Source organism: Cynocephalus volans, chromosome 3 (genome assembly GCF_027409185.1).
Source record: "Cynocephalus volans isolate mCynVol1 chromosome 3, mCynVol1.pri, whole genome shotgun sequence".
Lineage (NCBI taxonomy): Eukaryota > Metazoa > Chordata > Mammalia > Dermoptera > Cynocephalidae > Cynocephalus > Cynocephalus volans.
This window is the reverse complement of record NC_084462.1, coordinates 111,804,591-111,822,296: the sequence shown is the minus strand read 5'-3', so window position 1 is coordinate 111,822,296 and position 17,706 is coordinate 111,804,591. Positions and strand designations below refer to the sequence as shown.

The window sequence follows — 17,706 nt, the reverse complement described above, 5'->3', positions numbered from 1 at the left end:
AAGAAATGGTAAAATGGTCTGTTGAAAGATAATATATTAAAATGAAGTCATGTATGAGAATCTTCCAACAATTTTAATCTCTAAATTTACCCTTGCTATTTTTGTTATTCTCATTTAAAAAAATAATTTACATTTTATTCTGTCTAACCTGGAATTTTACCACAAAGGATTGATTCTCAGTACTTTTAATAGTTAAACTAAAGGAAAGCTAATGAGCTAATGTTTATGCTTTTTTTAAAAGTGTAAAACCATGTGCAAATAATTAGGTTGCCATGATTGTAGATTGATGATAGTGAAATAACTCTGCAGATTGCTTTATTCATAAAAAAATTGATACTCTATGATTTAGTTTCAAAAATTAAGATGACTACATATATTTTAAACCTTTTTAGAAGAAAGCATTAAAGCAATATTTTATCTATAGACACCCACCCCAAATTCAGAAATAAAGGGGAAAAAAGTCAAAATACATCTCACAAAGGTAAAGCATTCCCTGTGGTTGTTACTAGAAACCTATTTTTTGTTAGTTCGTATAATTTTAACAGCCTTTCTTAGCTGATTATTAAGCCATTGAAGATTAGAAGCAGCAAATAAAAATAAAGAGAAGAGCCTGTTATAATCAGATATTCTAACAAACAGTGGGGATAAGTGGCAACAAGGGAAAGAATATGAAAAGCAAAAGAGCAGACACCACTGACAAAGCACCATTTGTATAAGGGTGAATAGACAAACATACCTAAAGAAATCTTTATTACTGCCCAGAAGCCTATAATTGACCCCAAGTATTAAGGAAATATTAAATTGTATTTGAAAATCTGTATTAGGAGATATTTCTTGAGATGGTAGAAACTGAATATTTTGTTGAAAAAAATAAAATCCATTCATTCAGAGTATTAGCTATCCAGAATTAATGTTTTCTTAGTACTGTAAGTAGCTGTTAATGTAAAAATTACATATATGTCCTGTTTTGTTTTAAATATCAGTTTTTGCCTGTTACAAAATTAAATGACATTTCCATTTTTTAAAGTTCTTTTTCTTAAACTTTTATAGTAATTTATAATTTCATTCTTTTTTATGGCAGAGTAGTATTCCATGGTGTATATATACCACATTTTCCTTATCCAGTCGTCCATCAGTGGACGTTTAGGTTGGTTTCATATCTTGACTATTGTGAATAGAGCTGCAGAGAACATGGGAATGCAGGTATCCCTTCGACATGATGATTTCCATTCCTCTGGGTGTACACCCAGAAGTGGGATTGCTGGATTGTATGGAAGATCTATCTGTAGTTGTTTGAAAAACCTCCATTCTGTTTCCTATAGTGGTTGTACTAATTTACAGTCCCCCCAACAGTGTAGGAGCATTCACTTCTCTCCACATCCTTGCCAGCATTTGTTATTCTCTGTCTTTTTTATTATAGCCAGTATAACTGGGATGAGGTGATATCTCAATGTGGTTTTGATTTGCATTTCCTAGTGATGTTGAGCATTTTTTCATGTACCTGTTGGCCATTTGTATGTCTTCCTTTGAAAAATGTCTATTCAGCTCCTTTGCCCATTTTTCAATTGGGTTATTTTTTTTTCTGTGTAATTGCTTGATTTTCTTGTATATTATGGATATCAATACCTTGTCAGATTCAGTTTTGAGCCAAAAACATGTACATTGTCTTAGAAGTATTAATAAGCATTCCACTAGATTTTTGGTATTGATGTTTTATTTTAAGATGTTTCACTGTCATTCATCTAACCAAATTTCTTCCTTCAGTTTAACACTAATATTTCCTAAGGAATTATATATCTGTATTATCATCATATGATACTGCTATATTCTCAATAGGAGTATATAAACTGATGCATTTCCCTACATCCAAACAAATGTTTACTAATTTTCATTATAGTTGACAATTGCAAATATGTGGATTAAATCACTAGTATATGCCCATTATTCTAGAATAGATTCATTCTGATTTGAAATAGATCTCAAATATCTAAAAAAGTTTAGACTGTGCTTGGATCTTTTTTTTTTTTTTCTCCTACTCTTGGAAGAAGAAATAACTGAATTATTCATTATTTCTCCTAGTACCTTACTTTTTTTTTTACCAAGTGCCCTTTTTATGGATGTAAGGATGATTTATAACTAATTCTGTTTTTTAAATCTTTCCAGAATATATCTCATTTTCATATATATTGATTGATCCTATAAATTCAAAGAGGCTGACTAGTTTTGTGGACATTTTGTAGATAAAAAGGCCTTAGAAATCAATCACGCTTTCAAAATACAGATAAGAAAATTTAGACTCAGGGAGTTATTCATTTGTTCAAAAAATACTTGTTGAGCTTCTGTTGTGTGCCAGGCACTATTCTAGGGACTGGAGATACATACAGTAGTGAACATGATAAAGTCCCTTTCACACTTTTTGGTCTTTGCTCAGCCTGTTATTATTGTCCCCAAATTTTCACCTTAGCACTTACTTCCTGTAAGGATTTTCTCCATATACTTTGTTTTATGTATAGTGTCTATCTGCATGAACTAGAATATGAGCTCCATGAAGGCAGGGATTTTTGTCTGTCTGGTTGTAACTATATCTACAGCTTCTAGTATGGTACTTATTTAGCAGGGTCTCAATAAATGTTTATCAAATGAATGAACTGAATGAGTGGAGTGAAAACCAGGAACAGGAGTGTGTGGTATTCTGAAAGCCAAGTGAAGTGTTTTTAAAACAGAGTGGTCACTATATCAGATGCTGCTGATGGGACAAACAAATTTGAAGACATGAAGACTGGATTTGCCCAGGTACAGCTGTGATGTGTGCTTTCAGGGGAGTTGTGGGACAAATGCCATAATGGACTAGATTTAAACGGGGGAAGAGGGAAACATTGGAGTAGATTCAAGATTTGAGTTGTGAGGATGTAGGAAGAGAGTGTTTATGTAACTCATTCAAGGAATTTTGAGGGATGAGTAAATTGAGCTCTGACTAGAAGAGGGTATGAGGTTAGTGAGGGCTTTAAAATGTTTTTGATTTTTGTTTTTATTATGAAAGTTTCAAATATACATAAAACTGGAATAGTATAATGAATCTCCCTATACCCTTCATATATATCAATATTGTCAAGATTTTGCCATGTGTATTTCGTGTACTAATTTTTATTGTTGCAGAAACATTTTGAAGCAAATCCCAGTCATTTTACCTGTATATATTTCAGTATGCATCTCAAAAAGAAAAAAGAAAAAAACAAAAACACTACACTTTCTTACATATCTGATGCCATAATCAAACCTCTTAAAATTAACAGTAATTCTTTGATACTGTCTAGTACTCAGTCCTTATCATTGCTTCAATTATGTTTCAGGTAAAGGTTGTTTGACTTCGGATCTGATCAAATTCTAATTTACTTTTGATCATAATATCTCTTAAGTTTCATTTTGTCTGGAGAGTAGTTCTTCCTTTATTGAAGAAGCTGGATCAGTTGTCTTGTAAACTATTTTACATTCTTGATTTGTGTTTTTACTTCCTTTGTGGTGTCATTTATTTCTGTGTTTGCAGTAGTGTCTGTAAACTGTAACGTGGTCCTAAAGGTTTGATTAGATTTAGATTCAGCTGCTTTTGGATACATACTTCATAACTGATGCCCTGTGCTGTGTGTCGCATCACATCAAGAGGCACATATTGATTGGTTTTCACACTCCTCATCATGCTAATGTTGATCATTGAAGTCAATTGGTGACACCTGATGTTTCCATTGAAAATTTCCCATTAACTTTTCATCTAATTGTTTTATCCATTTATTATCTTTGCCTAAATTAGTTATTTCATTAGGTTTGCAAAAGGGTAATTTTCTAATTCTGTCAATGTCTTTAAAAATTGAAAGAATTATAACATTTTTTGCTGACGAGAATAAACCAATAGAGAAAGAAAAATTATGATATAGGAAAGAACTCTAATAAGTGAAGGAACAGTGGACTTGGTAGTTAAGAGGGGATGGGGCCCAGCGCACAAGTAATGGATAGACAGGAGCAGAAGCTATTTAAGTGACTTGTCCAAAGTTACAGTAGCATAGAAAGAATATGTTATATTAAATTTCTATGAAACTTTGCTATGAAATTTGTTTGATAATAGTACCTAATTTTAAAAATGTGCATTTTCAGCATTTGATATTGCATGTGAAATCAAAACTTAAATGTCACTGCCTATATTTGACATTGACACTTCTTGTTACAGTTTTTGTAATTTCTCCCCTAAAAGCACAATTTTAAATTAATGGTGTCTTATACACCTGAATCATTACATTATACAAAATATGGGCATGTACTTTTATGTAACTAATTTTCAGCTTTTGTTGCTAGTCTATTGCAAAGAGAAGTAAATACTACTGTTAAACAAATAAAATGATAAATAACTGGCAGTTTAATTTAGACACTAATGGAGCCTAAAAGCCTTTGAAATGACAAAAAAAAAAAAAAACCCAGCAACTTTTATGATTTATAGGCTTATTTTTATTACACAGTTTAGTCATGTACCTGACAGTCTTCTTTTTTTGTGACTTTCTCCTAAAAATTATGGTTTTTTGTTACCTGAGTAAGAAGGCCATTAGAGTTCAGTAGAAGAATATGATAGCATCTCTTCTGAGAATTACAGAATTTCTGAGTGGTAGAGGTACAGTCTCCTTTTTCTTTCCTCTTTTTGTAGTAGTTGTAATGGAAATTATATAATTTTATCCTCAAAGAACATGTATTGCAACTGTAAACCTATGAACTATCTTCAAATTGTCTCATGCATGCTGTTATGTGAAGTCTAGTTTTAGACAATCATATTTCTTTATTGCTCAGTAATTTCCATTTACTGTCTGTTAATATATACAACCTGAAGAGTATTGGGTTTTCTGTGTGGTCTGACATGGTATGTATTATGTCAAATCAGACTTTAAAAACAACATGGATTTTATAACTTTAAAAACATCATGGATTATCTTTAGTTACTTAGTGCCATATTTAATTTTTTTTTTAATTCCTATTTGAATCCCTATCTAAATTTCACAAAGGAGTACTCTGTAATCTCCAAAAGCTGACATGTAATCTGATCTATGTTTTAGGTTGTCTGCTGACAAGGATAAGAACACTTTGCATTAGCTGATCAATGGATCAGTTCTCATTCTTGCTAGTCATTTATTGGGCAATTAATACAATCTTGTAAAGACTCCCTAGACTATCCCTATAAACTAGATCATTGTACCCAAGAACCACAAAGCTGCATCAAGATAGACAAGAATGAGAAAAGCTGATTAAGAGAAACAGGAAAACCTAAGTCCACATTATGATTTTCAGGTTCTGACTGTGCTTACAAATGAAAACTATAGTTATTCTCTATTGAAATATTTTGTACAACCCAGAAAACTTAGTTTTTCATAGACTTGACTTTTATTATTTAAAACATGAAAATTTAAGTGTACCCATATAATTTTACTCTTTTATTTCTACTTCTAATTTCTGTGATTTAAGTCTGTTTTCTAGAAGTAAGAATAATAATCTCTTTCACTATTATTTTAAATTCAAAACTACTGGAAAATGGCCTATGTGTCATAATCATCCTATGATTTTTTGAATGTTTGTAGTTTCACAAATTTGCCCTTCAAAATGTATTTTTAAAACATTTTACAGTGTGTCTTGGAATTTTCAAACAGTAGCACCAAAAGGAAACGTATGAGATATTTGAAAATGTTCATACTAATTCAGAAAGAATTTGCAAATTTTAAAATACCATTCCTTTACTTTTTTTTTTTTTTTTTTGACAACTGTTTAGAAAAGAAATACTTACTCCTGAGATGTGAGTTTGTGTGTTGTGTTGGGACACTGAGAAGATCAGTTGAATAGCAGGCCGCTGCAGTAAACCTCAGAATATTATGGAAAACTAATCACTTGTTCTTATTGCCTTAATGTATATCTGTAAAGTATAGAATGTGTTATACAATCTGTGTATTAGACCCAACCAATTTCATTTTAGTTCTGTCTCCTCATATGTCTGTATTTGTTCACTAGATATGAAACAAATGCTATTAATAATATCTTTATCAATTATTCATGAATTTCAAATTTAACAAACTTTTAAAATTTCATTTTAACCCTGACATTTTAGTTTTTATTAAAATTATATCATTAGTAAAGGCAGCATGATTTCATTTATCCAAAAAGTATTTATTTTATATCTGTTATGTGCCATGGACTGTCATAGGCTTTGGGGACACTACAACTCAAAACAAAACAAACAAATTCACTGTTCACTGAGAGCTTGTATTCTAGTGGAAAAGTAAAAAATAAACAAATATAAAATATTAGGTAGTGATTGTTGCTATGATTAAAAGAGCAAGGTGAATAGAAGGTGTTAGAAATTCAGAAGTTTATCTACTCTGCAAATTTTCCAAGACACCCTTTCCCCACAGTTTTAAATGCTCTTTTTGTTGTGGACCCACTGTACCATCCATGTTGGTACCTCCATTATTTTTCATATTATACTGTCTGACTTGGTGTCTGTTTTTCCCCCTAAAGAGTAAGCACTTTGAAAGCTGGGTCCTTATATCTTTGTCTGTGCATTACCAGTTTCTAACCCTAAAGTCTTCTTCAATAGTAGGTATTTGTCAATGAATAATATGCTCAGAACTTCTCTGGATCTCTGGTTCTGCTGAATCCAGAGGCACTTTTTGACACTAAAGCCGTTAGAAAAGAATGAATAAGAAGAATGGTAAAAAGGTACATGTATGTACGAACATTACTAATTAATTTAGATTTCTACATTTTACGTTATTTTATTGACATTATTATATCATCTTTTCATAGCTTTTTTTAAAAAATGCAAAATGAGAAGGAATGTTTTCTGAAAATTAATCTATCATCCACAGGTACTACTGAGCGAGTGTGCTTGATCCAGGGAACAGTTGAAGCACTGAATGCAGTTCATGGATTCATTGCAGAAAAAATTCGAGAAATGCCCCAGAATGTGGCCAAGACAGAACCAGTCAGCATTCTACAACCCCAGACCACTGTTAATCCAGATCGCATCAAACAAGTGAGTGTTTAGTTGGGAAATCCAAGAAAAATATCCACAGCATAGTATGAATTCCTTACAAAAGAAGCCTTAAACTCTTAGCATATAAGTTATTTTTTTCCTAAGTATACTTAAAACATACCAGAGTTGTCATTTGGTTATTTAAAGACTATCAAGTTCCATTCCTTAGATTGATTAATTGATTTATTTATAGATTGAATTATTTATTAGTGTTATACTGAGCACTTATGTGACTCTTTTCTTTGTGATTGCCCTTTTCTAAATTTATAGACACATTTTATTAATTTATAGGAATTTAATCTATTTAAAATATCACTTTTTAAATAAAGTATAAAAATTGAATTGAGACTATATACATTTCTAATACCCTATTTTTAGTGATATTTGTAGTCTTAGTATAGTTATTGTGCATATATTTTGTTAATTTAATTGTCATGTTCAACATTTTTAATCAACAAATATGTATAAGTAAATTTGTATACCTAGGATCCAGTCCTTTGTTACGAATCAACTATTATGTTTTGTGTAACTTGTGTAGTATTTGCATATATGTCAAAAAGGCCCATTGTTCATTTTTAATGTTAGAGATTTTCTGTAAAAAATACTTTACTTGATAAAAACCAATGTGAGTTTTTAAAATTAAGTAATGTCTGACATGATGTAGGGGAAAAATGACATTATTTAATGTTAAATAAGGTGGATTTTTTCCCACCATAAATTCTTTTAAATCTACAAATTTATTTGATGCTTTATGTTCATAATTATTGTTTCTGCTTTTGCCATTTTATAATTAGCTTCTTAATTTGTGACTTAATTTTACTATCAATAATAGACTATGCCTTCAAAAGAAATGTATCATTCTTTGATAGTTCACAGAATATTTAATTTACAGAATATTTATGTTCATTGTAATAAATCTGAAATGTAGCGCACTTATTAATTTCATGTTTCTGAACTAAAAAAATCATATTAAAAAGTGTTATGAACCTAATTTTACCAATATAGAGATAATATAATGCTGATTAATCAAATAGAAATGTAAAAATTAATAATTAGGCAATATATTTTCAAGTGATAGACTAGTATTTAATTTTCTATTAATTACCTTTTTAAAAATTTCTTCCATGTGTTTGAATCATGAGTAGATAGCTTTTATTCCATACAAAATCATTTATATTATACTCTGTCGGTGTCAAACGGTTCAATTTGTATGCCCTACATAACTTTTTAAGGAAGTGTCTCTACATGTATACATGGCAGAATATAAATATTTTAAAGCTATAAACATCAATGGAATTTTTTATTCTTGAGAGCCATTCATAGTTTTGAAGTGTTAATAGTTTAAAGACTGATTAGTTGAAAGTGGTACCATGACTTATCCAGATTTTAAACCAGGAGTTTTAAGACCTCTGGGTTAAAATCATCTGGGGCTAAGAACTTACAGAATGAGCACTTACATATCAGGTCTGTTGACTTTCTGCCTTAATACAGCCTATTACTTTTCTCTTTTCTTTTCAAGTTCTGAGAAAATTCAAACATTTATGGATAGAGATGAACATCTTGATTTTTTTAAAAGTAAGCCATAAAATTAGTTTGAGTAGTGTATCACTGGCAATACATTCAGGAAAAAAATACGATGATGATTTTTTATGACTTTTATAAGAACACGTAGCTAGTACCACCAAATAATGGTCTACAAATCATTGTTGAGATTCCAATTTTCTCTATCACAATATGAGATTTACAGTCTACCATATAACCAGTGCCAGTATAGATTTATGAAGACGAATTTTAAAATGTTTAGTTCATTTTTAATTGTCTTATTCAGATAATGTTATTTAAGTTCAAAATAAGTGTTAAAAATAATAGTGATTGATTTACTTTTTCGTGTATTTGCATTCATTTGTAATCCTTATAGATATTCATGGAACTAAAATAATTGTTGATTAATATTTTCATGTACTCAATAATGTATGTGAAATAGCGTATCATTTAAAAGTACTTGTCAAAAGAGAAAACTAAATCTAAGGGCAATATATTTAATACTTAAACACCTTCTTTGTAATGTAAAAATTGAAAAATATACTTGAAAAATCTAGAGAAGAGGTAGAACATATTTACAAGATATTATAGATTAGCTGGGATTTTTACGTTCTAAGTGTCTAGGTATCCAGTTTTACCAATGTAGAACTTTTTGCTGGATCACTTTCTAAATTGTAAGTCAAGCATATAAATTTAAATGACTGTGATTTTATTTCTGAAGAAATGATTCCGGTTATTCAGTATAAAATAATTATGTCTAAAATAAATTTTTAGATATTAAAAATTTTGCTATAGAACAGTTAAAAACATATTTTGTATTTTTTTTAGACTTTAATACATAAAATCATAATAAGATTCTTTGTTAAATGGTACTCTTTCCCTTAACTAATGATATAACACTTAAATTTGCTTTGGGCTTCAGTTAATTTTTAAAATAATTTCTTTAAAACCTTTTATTAGCAACTTTCTTTTAGGTAAGATTGTTTAAGGAATAAAACTAGAGTTTTAAAAAATGCTGAAGCCAGAAAATCTAACTTCTGCATAGAAATGGATTTAAATTGAATGTGAAATTATGGATTATATTAGTGTCTTAGTTATTACATTTGTCCATTGTTTTTTGATCGATAATTTTAAGGTTTTGCTTGTTAAAAAGTATAATTTATATGTAATTTGGACTTAAAATAGGAAGTCAAATTTAATTCTAAACAAATAAGACTTGTTTTAAAAGTTATGATTTTACACTAGCTATTATGGACTTTTAATAAAACATTAATAAAACATATTCTGAATTGTATTACCTAGATACAACTGTTAACTGAGTAAACTGTATGAACCAGAATATTCTACCCAAATTAAACCTACCCTTATTGACTGAATAGTTCCCCAAAGTGTAGTCTCTTAGGAAGGTAGTACATACTGGTCTCACACGTCTTTCATGTAGTTGAATGATGAAATCCAGCATGTCCAACTTTATATATTAGACGCTGCAGACTCTTCGATTCTTAACTCACAAATGTATTTTTAAGTCTACATTAGGAAAAAAGTAGCTGTGGTCATTTAAAGAACTCTCTTCAGTATAGAAAAATCAAATTAAGAAAATAAAAAATTCTTATTTAGTCCCCAAAAGTTTACTTTCATCATGAATAATTGGCAAAAATGCATTTGTTACTTTGTTATTTATTCTTGCATGAATCTATTAAATGCCTTCTTGGTGAATTGCGAAATATTTTCAATTGTAGCCCTGGCCCTCAAAGACTAGTTTGTGAGATAAGTGGGTATAATAAATTATAAAATTATAAAACTGTATTTATACACCAAAACCACAATGTAAACAATGTACTATAAAATTTCAGAAGAGAAGTGCAGGCTAGAGTGGAAGTAAATCATCTTGTAAATAAGCAAAGACTTGAACTCTACCTTGAAGATTGTACAGGAATTACCTAATCAGAGGAGAAGGGAAAAAAGCTTAGGAAGGTGAAGCAATACAGATTTAAGGAGAAAGATATCATATATGTTGAATAGTAAAGAAAAAGTCTTGGCAAAAGTAGAACATTTGTATTGGAGTTTAGAGGAAATTAATAGATAGGTAAGATGGAGCCAAATACTGGAGAGCCTTTGATGTCAGGCTGAGAAGTATCCTGTGGACTATGGATGATTCCTAATGGTTTAAAACAACAACAAGAACAACAACAAAAAAATTTGTATTTCTCTGGAAGGTTATGAAGAAAAAAAGGCACCTCTGCATTTTGTTCTCTTTTGTGCTGAAAGTCCAGACAGATTCTTAAGGTGCTTGTAGGTACAGGTATGGGTAGAAAAAAAGAACTGTTTATGGGCTAATTCTGGTGATGGAAAATAGTTCAGATGTTGGAAAAAGGGGAGGATGTTTGTCAGAAATGAAGAACTAAAATGACAGTTACATATTTATACTTTATCAAATTTTTAATGGAGTAGTATGCAGGTTTATTTAACAGAACTTGGAACAGGTTTGGGAAGGTGATCACTTGAGAAATGTTATTCAGTTAGCTAGTACAAAATTCTGAATTACAATTGAGAGGAGTTTTCATTGCTGTTTTTGCTATCAGAGGTTGTTAACAATGTATTACTGTAGACTTGCTTGAAGGCAAGCTGCATTTATTATAGAGTATATTTATAGTAATATTTTCTGGTCCAGCAAAACGGTCACTTGTTAACAAGCATTCATTTTATAATATATAATAACTTTTTAGTATTTGTTCCTAAAAGCCTAGTTATGTCTATATTTAACTACTGTTAAATTCTTGATTTTTAAAAAAACGATTTTATATTCCAAAAGATCCATAATTTTAAAATTAAAGTACTTCAAGTTTTTCTGCAATAAGTATTTCAGCCTTTGATGTATAGAGAATTTTTAAACAGCCATTCAGATCATGTAGGTAAAAAATATGTTGTGCTTTTCCATTTGAAATAGAAAATGATGTTAAAAAAATGACTCTGTCCTTCATGTTTACAGTTTGAAAAATGTAAAAAAAAAATTAGTTTTGGGGGAGTATGTGCTTCATAAATGTTATTTATAACAAATATACAATATATTAATGTTATATGGATATTCAGTTAATTTCATCTTCATGATGTATATCAAAAATATTACTAAATGATATTTAACTTTAAACCACTAAACTTTAATTAACTGCACAGTAAATGGATATAAACATTTTGCTTATAAAGTATTAAGGAAACAAACTTGTACATTTATATTTTACATCAAAGTGTTTCTTATGGGTTTTTCTGTTCCACTTATCTGTGTGGTTGAGAACAACTATCAGACCTTTTCCATTAATCTAAGTAATAGGCCCTTTTAAATTAAAGATATTACTTTAAGATATTTACACTTATCTGTTTATGAGAACAATTTCTCCTAGTAGTTTTAAAAAGTCATCTAAAATGAAAACTTTCTGGAATGTCTTTATTGTTATAAATTGAGTTTGTAAAGGGAGGAGAGATTTTTGTGCTTAAAAGTATCTATATGAATAATAGCTAAAAAACTCATCACATCTTTATTTCATTACATTTTCATTATTTTAGGAATCGAAGCCAACAAAATATATTTATAGACATTTTACTGTGACATTTCAACAGTCTTATTTCTTGAAACACAAACTTATGTAATTTTCACCTGTTTTTTAAAATACTAAAATATAACTTCTTATCAGATTATGATGTTTAATAACCAAACACATAAACAATAATGTGTTTAATTATTTTAAACACATTAATATCATCCAGAAGTTTAACATTATTGCATTTATTCCTGACAAAGAAACAGCATCAGAATGATTAAGAGCAATTTTGATGAACATGAATTGTATCAATTATTCACACATATCCAATATATCATATATATGCCAAGCAAAATGAAAGGTGATGAAAAAACTGACAGAAGGTCATGTTAATCTAAGTGACTACAAATTCTGAGCCACTTTATATTACTACTTTTTCCATATAGTTCCTTGCAGTATTTAAAGACCTCGTTGAGAATTCGTATCTAGGACAAGGGGGGTGTCATAGTGTACCTTTAGTACTTCAGGTTGATTTTATCCTGGTGGAAATAGAAGAGACCACTTGTGCTTCTGCTCATTATGAACTTGGATTCTAAACTATTTTGGGAGAAATGGCCTCTAGATTTATTTAACATCTGTTTAGTCAGCAACCTCATTATTAAACTGAGATTAGTACAGAACAGATTTTTAAATGTATTTTAACTTCTCCCAAGAATGCTGTATAGTAACAGGTAGAACCAGTGGTGGGAAAATAAAACCTTTACTATTCAATTCACAGAATGTATAGGAGCATGAAGTCATTAGCTTATCTCCCAGCACAGTATTTCATGGAAAATAAAATATAAGGAAAATTTTAATGCTTGAAAATGAAGTCTCTCTGGAGAAATGGCAAGAATTAATTATAAAGTGCAAAAATAGAAAATAAAGGATTTGAAACATTTTTATTTATTTTATAAGGTTTTATTTCTGACTGTAGCTCCCCTCCCTTTTTTATATGTGATTTCATAAAAATCTTGGTAAGACTCACCATTAGGTCTAGTTTTCCACAAAGTATTTTATTTGAGTAGTGGACTGCATAAAACATGACCTGATGTTAGAACCAACAATCTTACTTACATTACAGGAGGGCACTAAATTAACCAAGAGCCTATGAATTTCTTATCCTTTCTGTTACTCTTAACTGCTTTCTTTATTCTACCTGAATTAGAACTTTGGAAATCTTAAATGCAAAAGTATGACTTAAGTAATTTCATCTACTTTTCCTGACATTGCTGAACCTTTAAAGTTATGCTTTTGCTCATATCTGAGTAATTTTAATTTTGATGGATACATATTAATATAAAACGTAATGTCCATATATAGAATTGTGTCTGTACTATAAAAACTATCCCATTTCACTTACTAAGAAATATTATCTATTGAGGATGCTACTTAAACAATGCTATTTTGCTAAGTGAATATATGACCCTGTTTTAAAAAGAAAAAAATCTTAACATATTACGCTTTAAGGTTACTCTGTTAGACATGAGAAGATTTTAAAATATCTTAATGAATTGTTCAACAAGTATATATGGTCTCATAAACATATTTTATGTATAGTATGTATATGTGTTTAGAAATGAAGTAAAACAATAAATGTGTCTAATATGTTCGTGCTTATTTTCAACACAGGCTGATAATACTACAATATATTATACCCTTCATCTCCATTAACTTTTTAGCGTAAATGATAAAAATATTGTGGTTATTTGTTAGAATGCTATTAATTACCTGTTTATTAATGTGAGGCTAATGTTTACATTTTCAGACGGGCTCTAAATTTATTAAAAATTAATATTTTAGAAGATAATGTGATATTAAGAACTCAGAACTGCAAATTTAATTGCTTTTAAGTATGGATCCCTAAATTCATGTGGAATCAACTTGTTGGTGATGTTCAACATATTAAGTAGGTGGATACTTTTATGCCAAAGTAAACTTCATTTCACCACTTCTTCAAATCTCCGACTGTATTCATTGATAGGAAAATAACTCTTTCAGTTTTACTCATTTGACTTCTTGAATTTTTTTTTTTTCCCACATCTCTTTTCTCCCAAGAAAACAAGAGGGAAAGAAATGAGATTACTATTCATGAATATGGTCAGGATATCTTTAGTACTCATGTGAATTTTTATCAGTCACCATCATGATTTCAAGTCATGAATTTATTTTTACATGCTTATGCATGCATATTTACATGCATTAGTTACTTAATTGACCTTAAATTCCATTAAATTTGAATGAATAGGAGAAAAATTTGTTTATAGAATTTTGTTCTCGTTATATTACATTTTATTTTGTTTTGTTTTATTTAAATAATCAGTTTAAGGCTTATAAAGGTTGATTTGCTCCTGAACTGCTTTGTTCCCAGACATTGCCATCTTCCCCAACTACCACCAAGTCCTCTCCATCTGATCCCATGACCACCTCCAGAGCTAATCAGGTACAGTATCATCCTGTCATCTACACCATACTTTTCACGAGTGATTGCCTGCAAACTGGAGAAAAAGATAATGGTGGGTTAAGGATTTATTCGTTCATTCACATATATGCACCATGAACAGATTCCAAATAATCTAAGAAAGAAATTACATTATTCCTAAAAATGTATATGCATTTTAAATTTTAAATTAAAAAATTATATTCAGATGGTAGACTACTAGAATTTTGGATTTTTCCCTTACAATTGTGACTGCTCTGGAGCTCTGAGAGTTATTTATTGAGTTGGTGTTTTTAATCTTTTTTATTGTATCTTTCTAGGATTCTTGGTATGTAAGTTAAGGATATCATATATATAAAAAATATATGTATAAATTGAGCAAAGGTATATCTTTAAAAGTGAATGCAATTTTATTTGCTTTTTATTTGAGACATGCCTTACTATATAAACAATTTTAAATTATTGATCAAAGACACTTTTAGCAACCTATTAAGTACCGGAAAATTGGTATTTGTGATAATTTGAATATTGTTTAACAACTCAAAATATGGTACTTTCTTACTATTTAAAAAATTTTAAGCAATTTTATTGTTGGAATGGCAATCTTTGCAATTAGAAATATATTAGAGTAGTTTGATTTGATGACTGTTTTGGTACTGAGTATTTTTGTAGGTCATTTTTCATGTAAGGAGATGATCTAAAATATTTTATGTAATTCAGAGCCATATTGTACTTTAACTTGACAAATGTTGAATAATATATTTATTAAAATGATTAAACACATTTTCATTTTGTCTGAGTTGAGCTTTATTTAGGTGAGAAATGTTATTTTCTTTAGTATTTCCTTTTGCTTACTAACACAAGCTTATGGCATTATTTAAATATTAAACAAAAGCTTATCTTTATAATAGTTTTTTGTATTGTTGACTAATAAATTAACTTTGAACTATATTTGCTAAATATATATTAAATGTGGCTTTTGCGTATTATCTAATATAAGGTTATCAGAATTATTTTGCTGATTTATTGATTCTAATACTTTTACAACTTCAGTAAAATTTTTAATATAATAAGTGGGAGCAAAACTAACCTTTAGGATATTATTTTATAGTAGGTGCTTGATTTTCATTTTATGAAGTAGCATTCCCTTCAAAGAAAAGTACTTTATAATGCTCACATTTTAGCACTGATAAATCGATCAGTAAAATACACATCTTTAGTGATAAAACCCAGCACTTCTCTTTCAAGGAATGGTGCTACATAAAGTACGAACCAAGTTTGTATATGTATGCGTGAAGTTAAAAAGTGTATTTATATTTCACTCTATATAACTTATCTTTCATATGAACTTTAATTATATGGTATAGAAAACTATTGGGAAAACAACTCATTTTATGTTTTTATTATTTCTCCTTATACTTCATCATTTTTTCATTTCCAAACAAAAACAAGACAACAAACATAATAAAAACAAAACTGATGATTTTTCTTAAAGTAAAAAATAAAAATTTCTGGGTTTAGAAAAGAGAACCATCTTAATAATTTTTCTGCCAAGTTAGATTTGTGTTTTCTTTCATTTGTTTTAAATGAGCATGTGAATTTTTATAAAATGATTTCTTAAAAAACGAATTGTATGTTTAACTTTACTAATATTATATTTTTACCCTCTAGATATATTACTACATTTGCCTCTGCCAAATCTAATATTTTGCTAATTTGAAATAAGTCATTTGTGATTTTATATTCTGTCCTCTGTTCTTCATTAGATTTATTATTTGTACTCTGTTTTCTTCTGTTCTTATACAAAGAAATCATAATATTTCCTGGATAACATAAAAGCAAGGTATAAGAGAAGAAAAAAACAAAATTAAGTTTTTGGAAAAATTGTAGTTATCATCAATCTTGCTGTTATTAGTAGTTAATAATTATTTTTTTCCCCTCCAGTAATTCCCAGTAGATTCTATTTATGTGACAGGACAGAAGGAAATTTGGTTTTTCTTGTTCATTTGGACTTTAGATTACACAGCTCACTGTTGTTTCTTGTGGATAATACTTATTAATTTAGCTTCACTATATTGACTTATATCTGAAAGTGAAATCAGGATAGGAAAATAGTTTCTAATATGATCATCTTAAACATTCCATAATTAAAATAGACTTTTCAACATATAAGAAAATAGCTTTTATAACTAGCTTAAGTTTAGTTTATTCTTATCCAGCAATTTAACAGATATGTCTAAAGTTTATAACTGGCAGAAATGGATCAAAACCAGAGACTTCTGTTTTAGATTAAAATTATTGCTTATATGTTATAGGTAATATGACACCCCCTGCTATTAAAAGTAACTATAAACTCTTTCCATGTCAGTTATTACAAACCAATATAAAATACAGGCAGCAAACATTTGTTTTATTTTTACCATTATTTGCTAAATGAATTATGATTGAGTTCTATTTCCAGAATAAATAGTTTGTCTTTGTTACAAACTAATGTAATAAAAAGAACGATTGACTATAAATATCCAGAAAACACCAAGATAAAAAGCCCAGAAAACAGGTCAAAGAGTAAGTTTGATCTGCAGTTTCAACATTAAAAAGTCTTTTCTTTTACAAATGATTACAAGTTTCAGTACATACTGAATTTTACTTTCTCACCCTTTAGGCCTCTTAACATGTTTCCACGGGACAGACCTCTACAGACTCTAACTACAGTGTTGTGCTATAATAATTTCCCCCTGAAAATTGAAGGACTATCATGTGAGAAGCCTTATAAAATGGTGGTTAAAAGTCACTATTAGAGCCAAATTGCTTATGATCAAATCCTTGTTCTACCACTTACTTGCTAAGTAACCTTGAGTCTCAGTTTCCCCGTCTGTGAAATTTAAATAATAGGCTGACGTAAAAAGTAATTGATTAACTATTCTTAGAACAGTGTCTAGAATGTAATAAACACCGTATAAATGTTAGGCTATGTTTATTTAATTTTTTTCTGAACTACCTTTCAAATGATAACAAAAAATAAAATTTATTTTTTAAGTTGGCATAGCATATAGCTTATTAAAACTATTTGGGTTTTATCTTTAGAACAATTC

At 29.3% G+C, this 17,706-nt stretch overlaps 1 protein-coding gene across 1 annotated transcript in view; it reads left to right on the top strand.

Annotated features, from left to right (window-relative positions):
• Window positions 1–17,706, top strand: part of NOVA1 (NOVA alternative splicing regulator 1) — a 141,221-nt gene that overhangs the window by 104,118 nt on the left and 19,397 nt on the right. Inside the window, exons 3-4 of the mRNA XM_063091070.1 lie at window positions 6,891–7,057; window positions 14,546–14,617. Coding sequence (XP_062947140.1) covers window positions 6,891–7,057; window positions 14,546–14,617 — 239 coding nt within the window. The remainder of the gene's footprint in view (window positions 1–6,890; window positions 7,058–14,545; window positions 14,618–17,706) is intronic.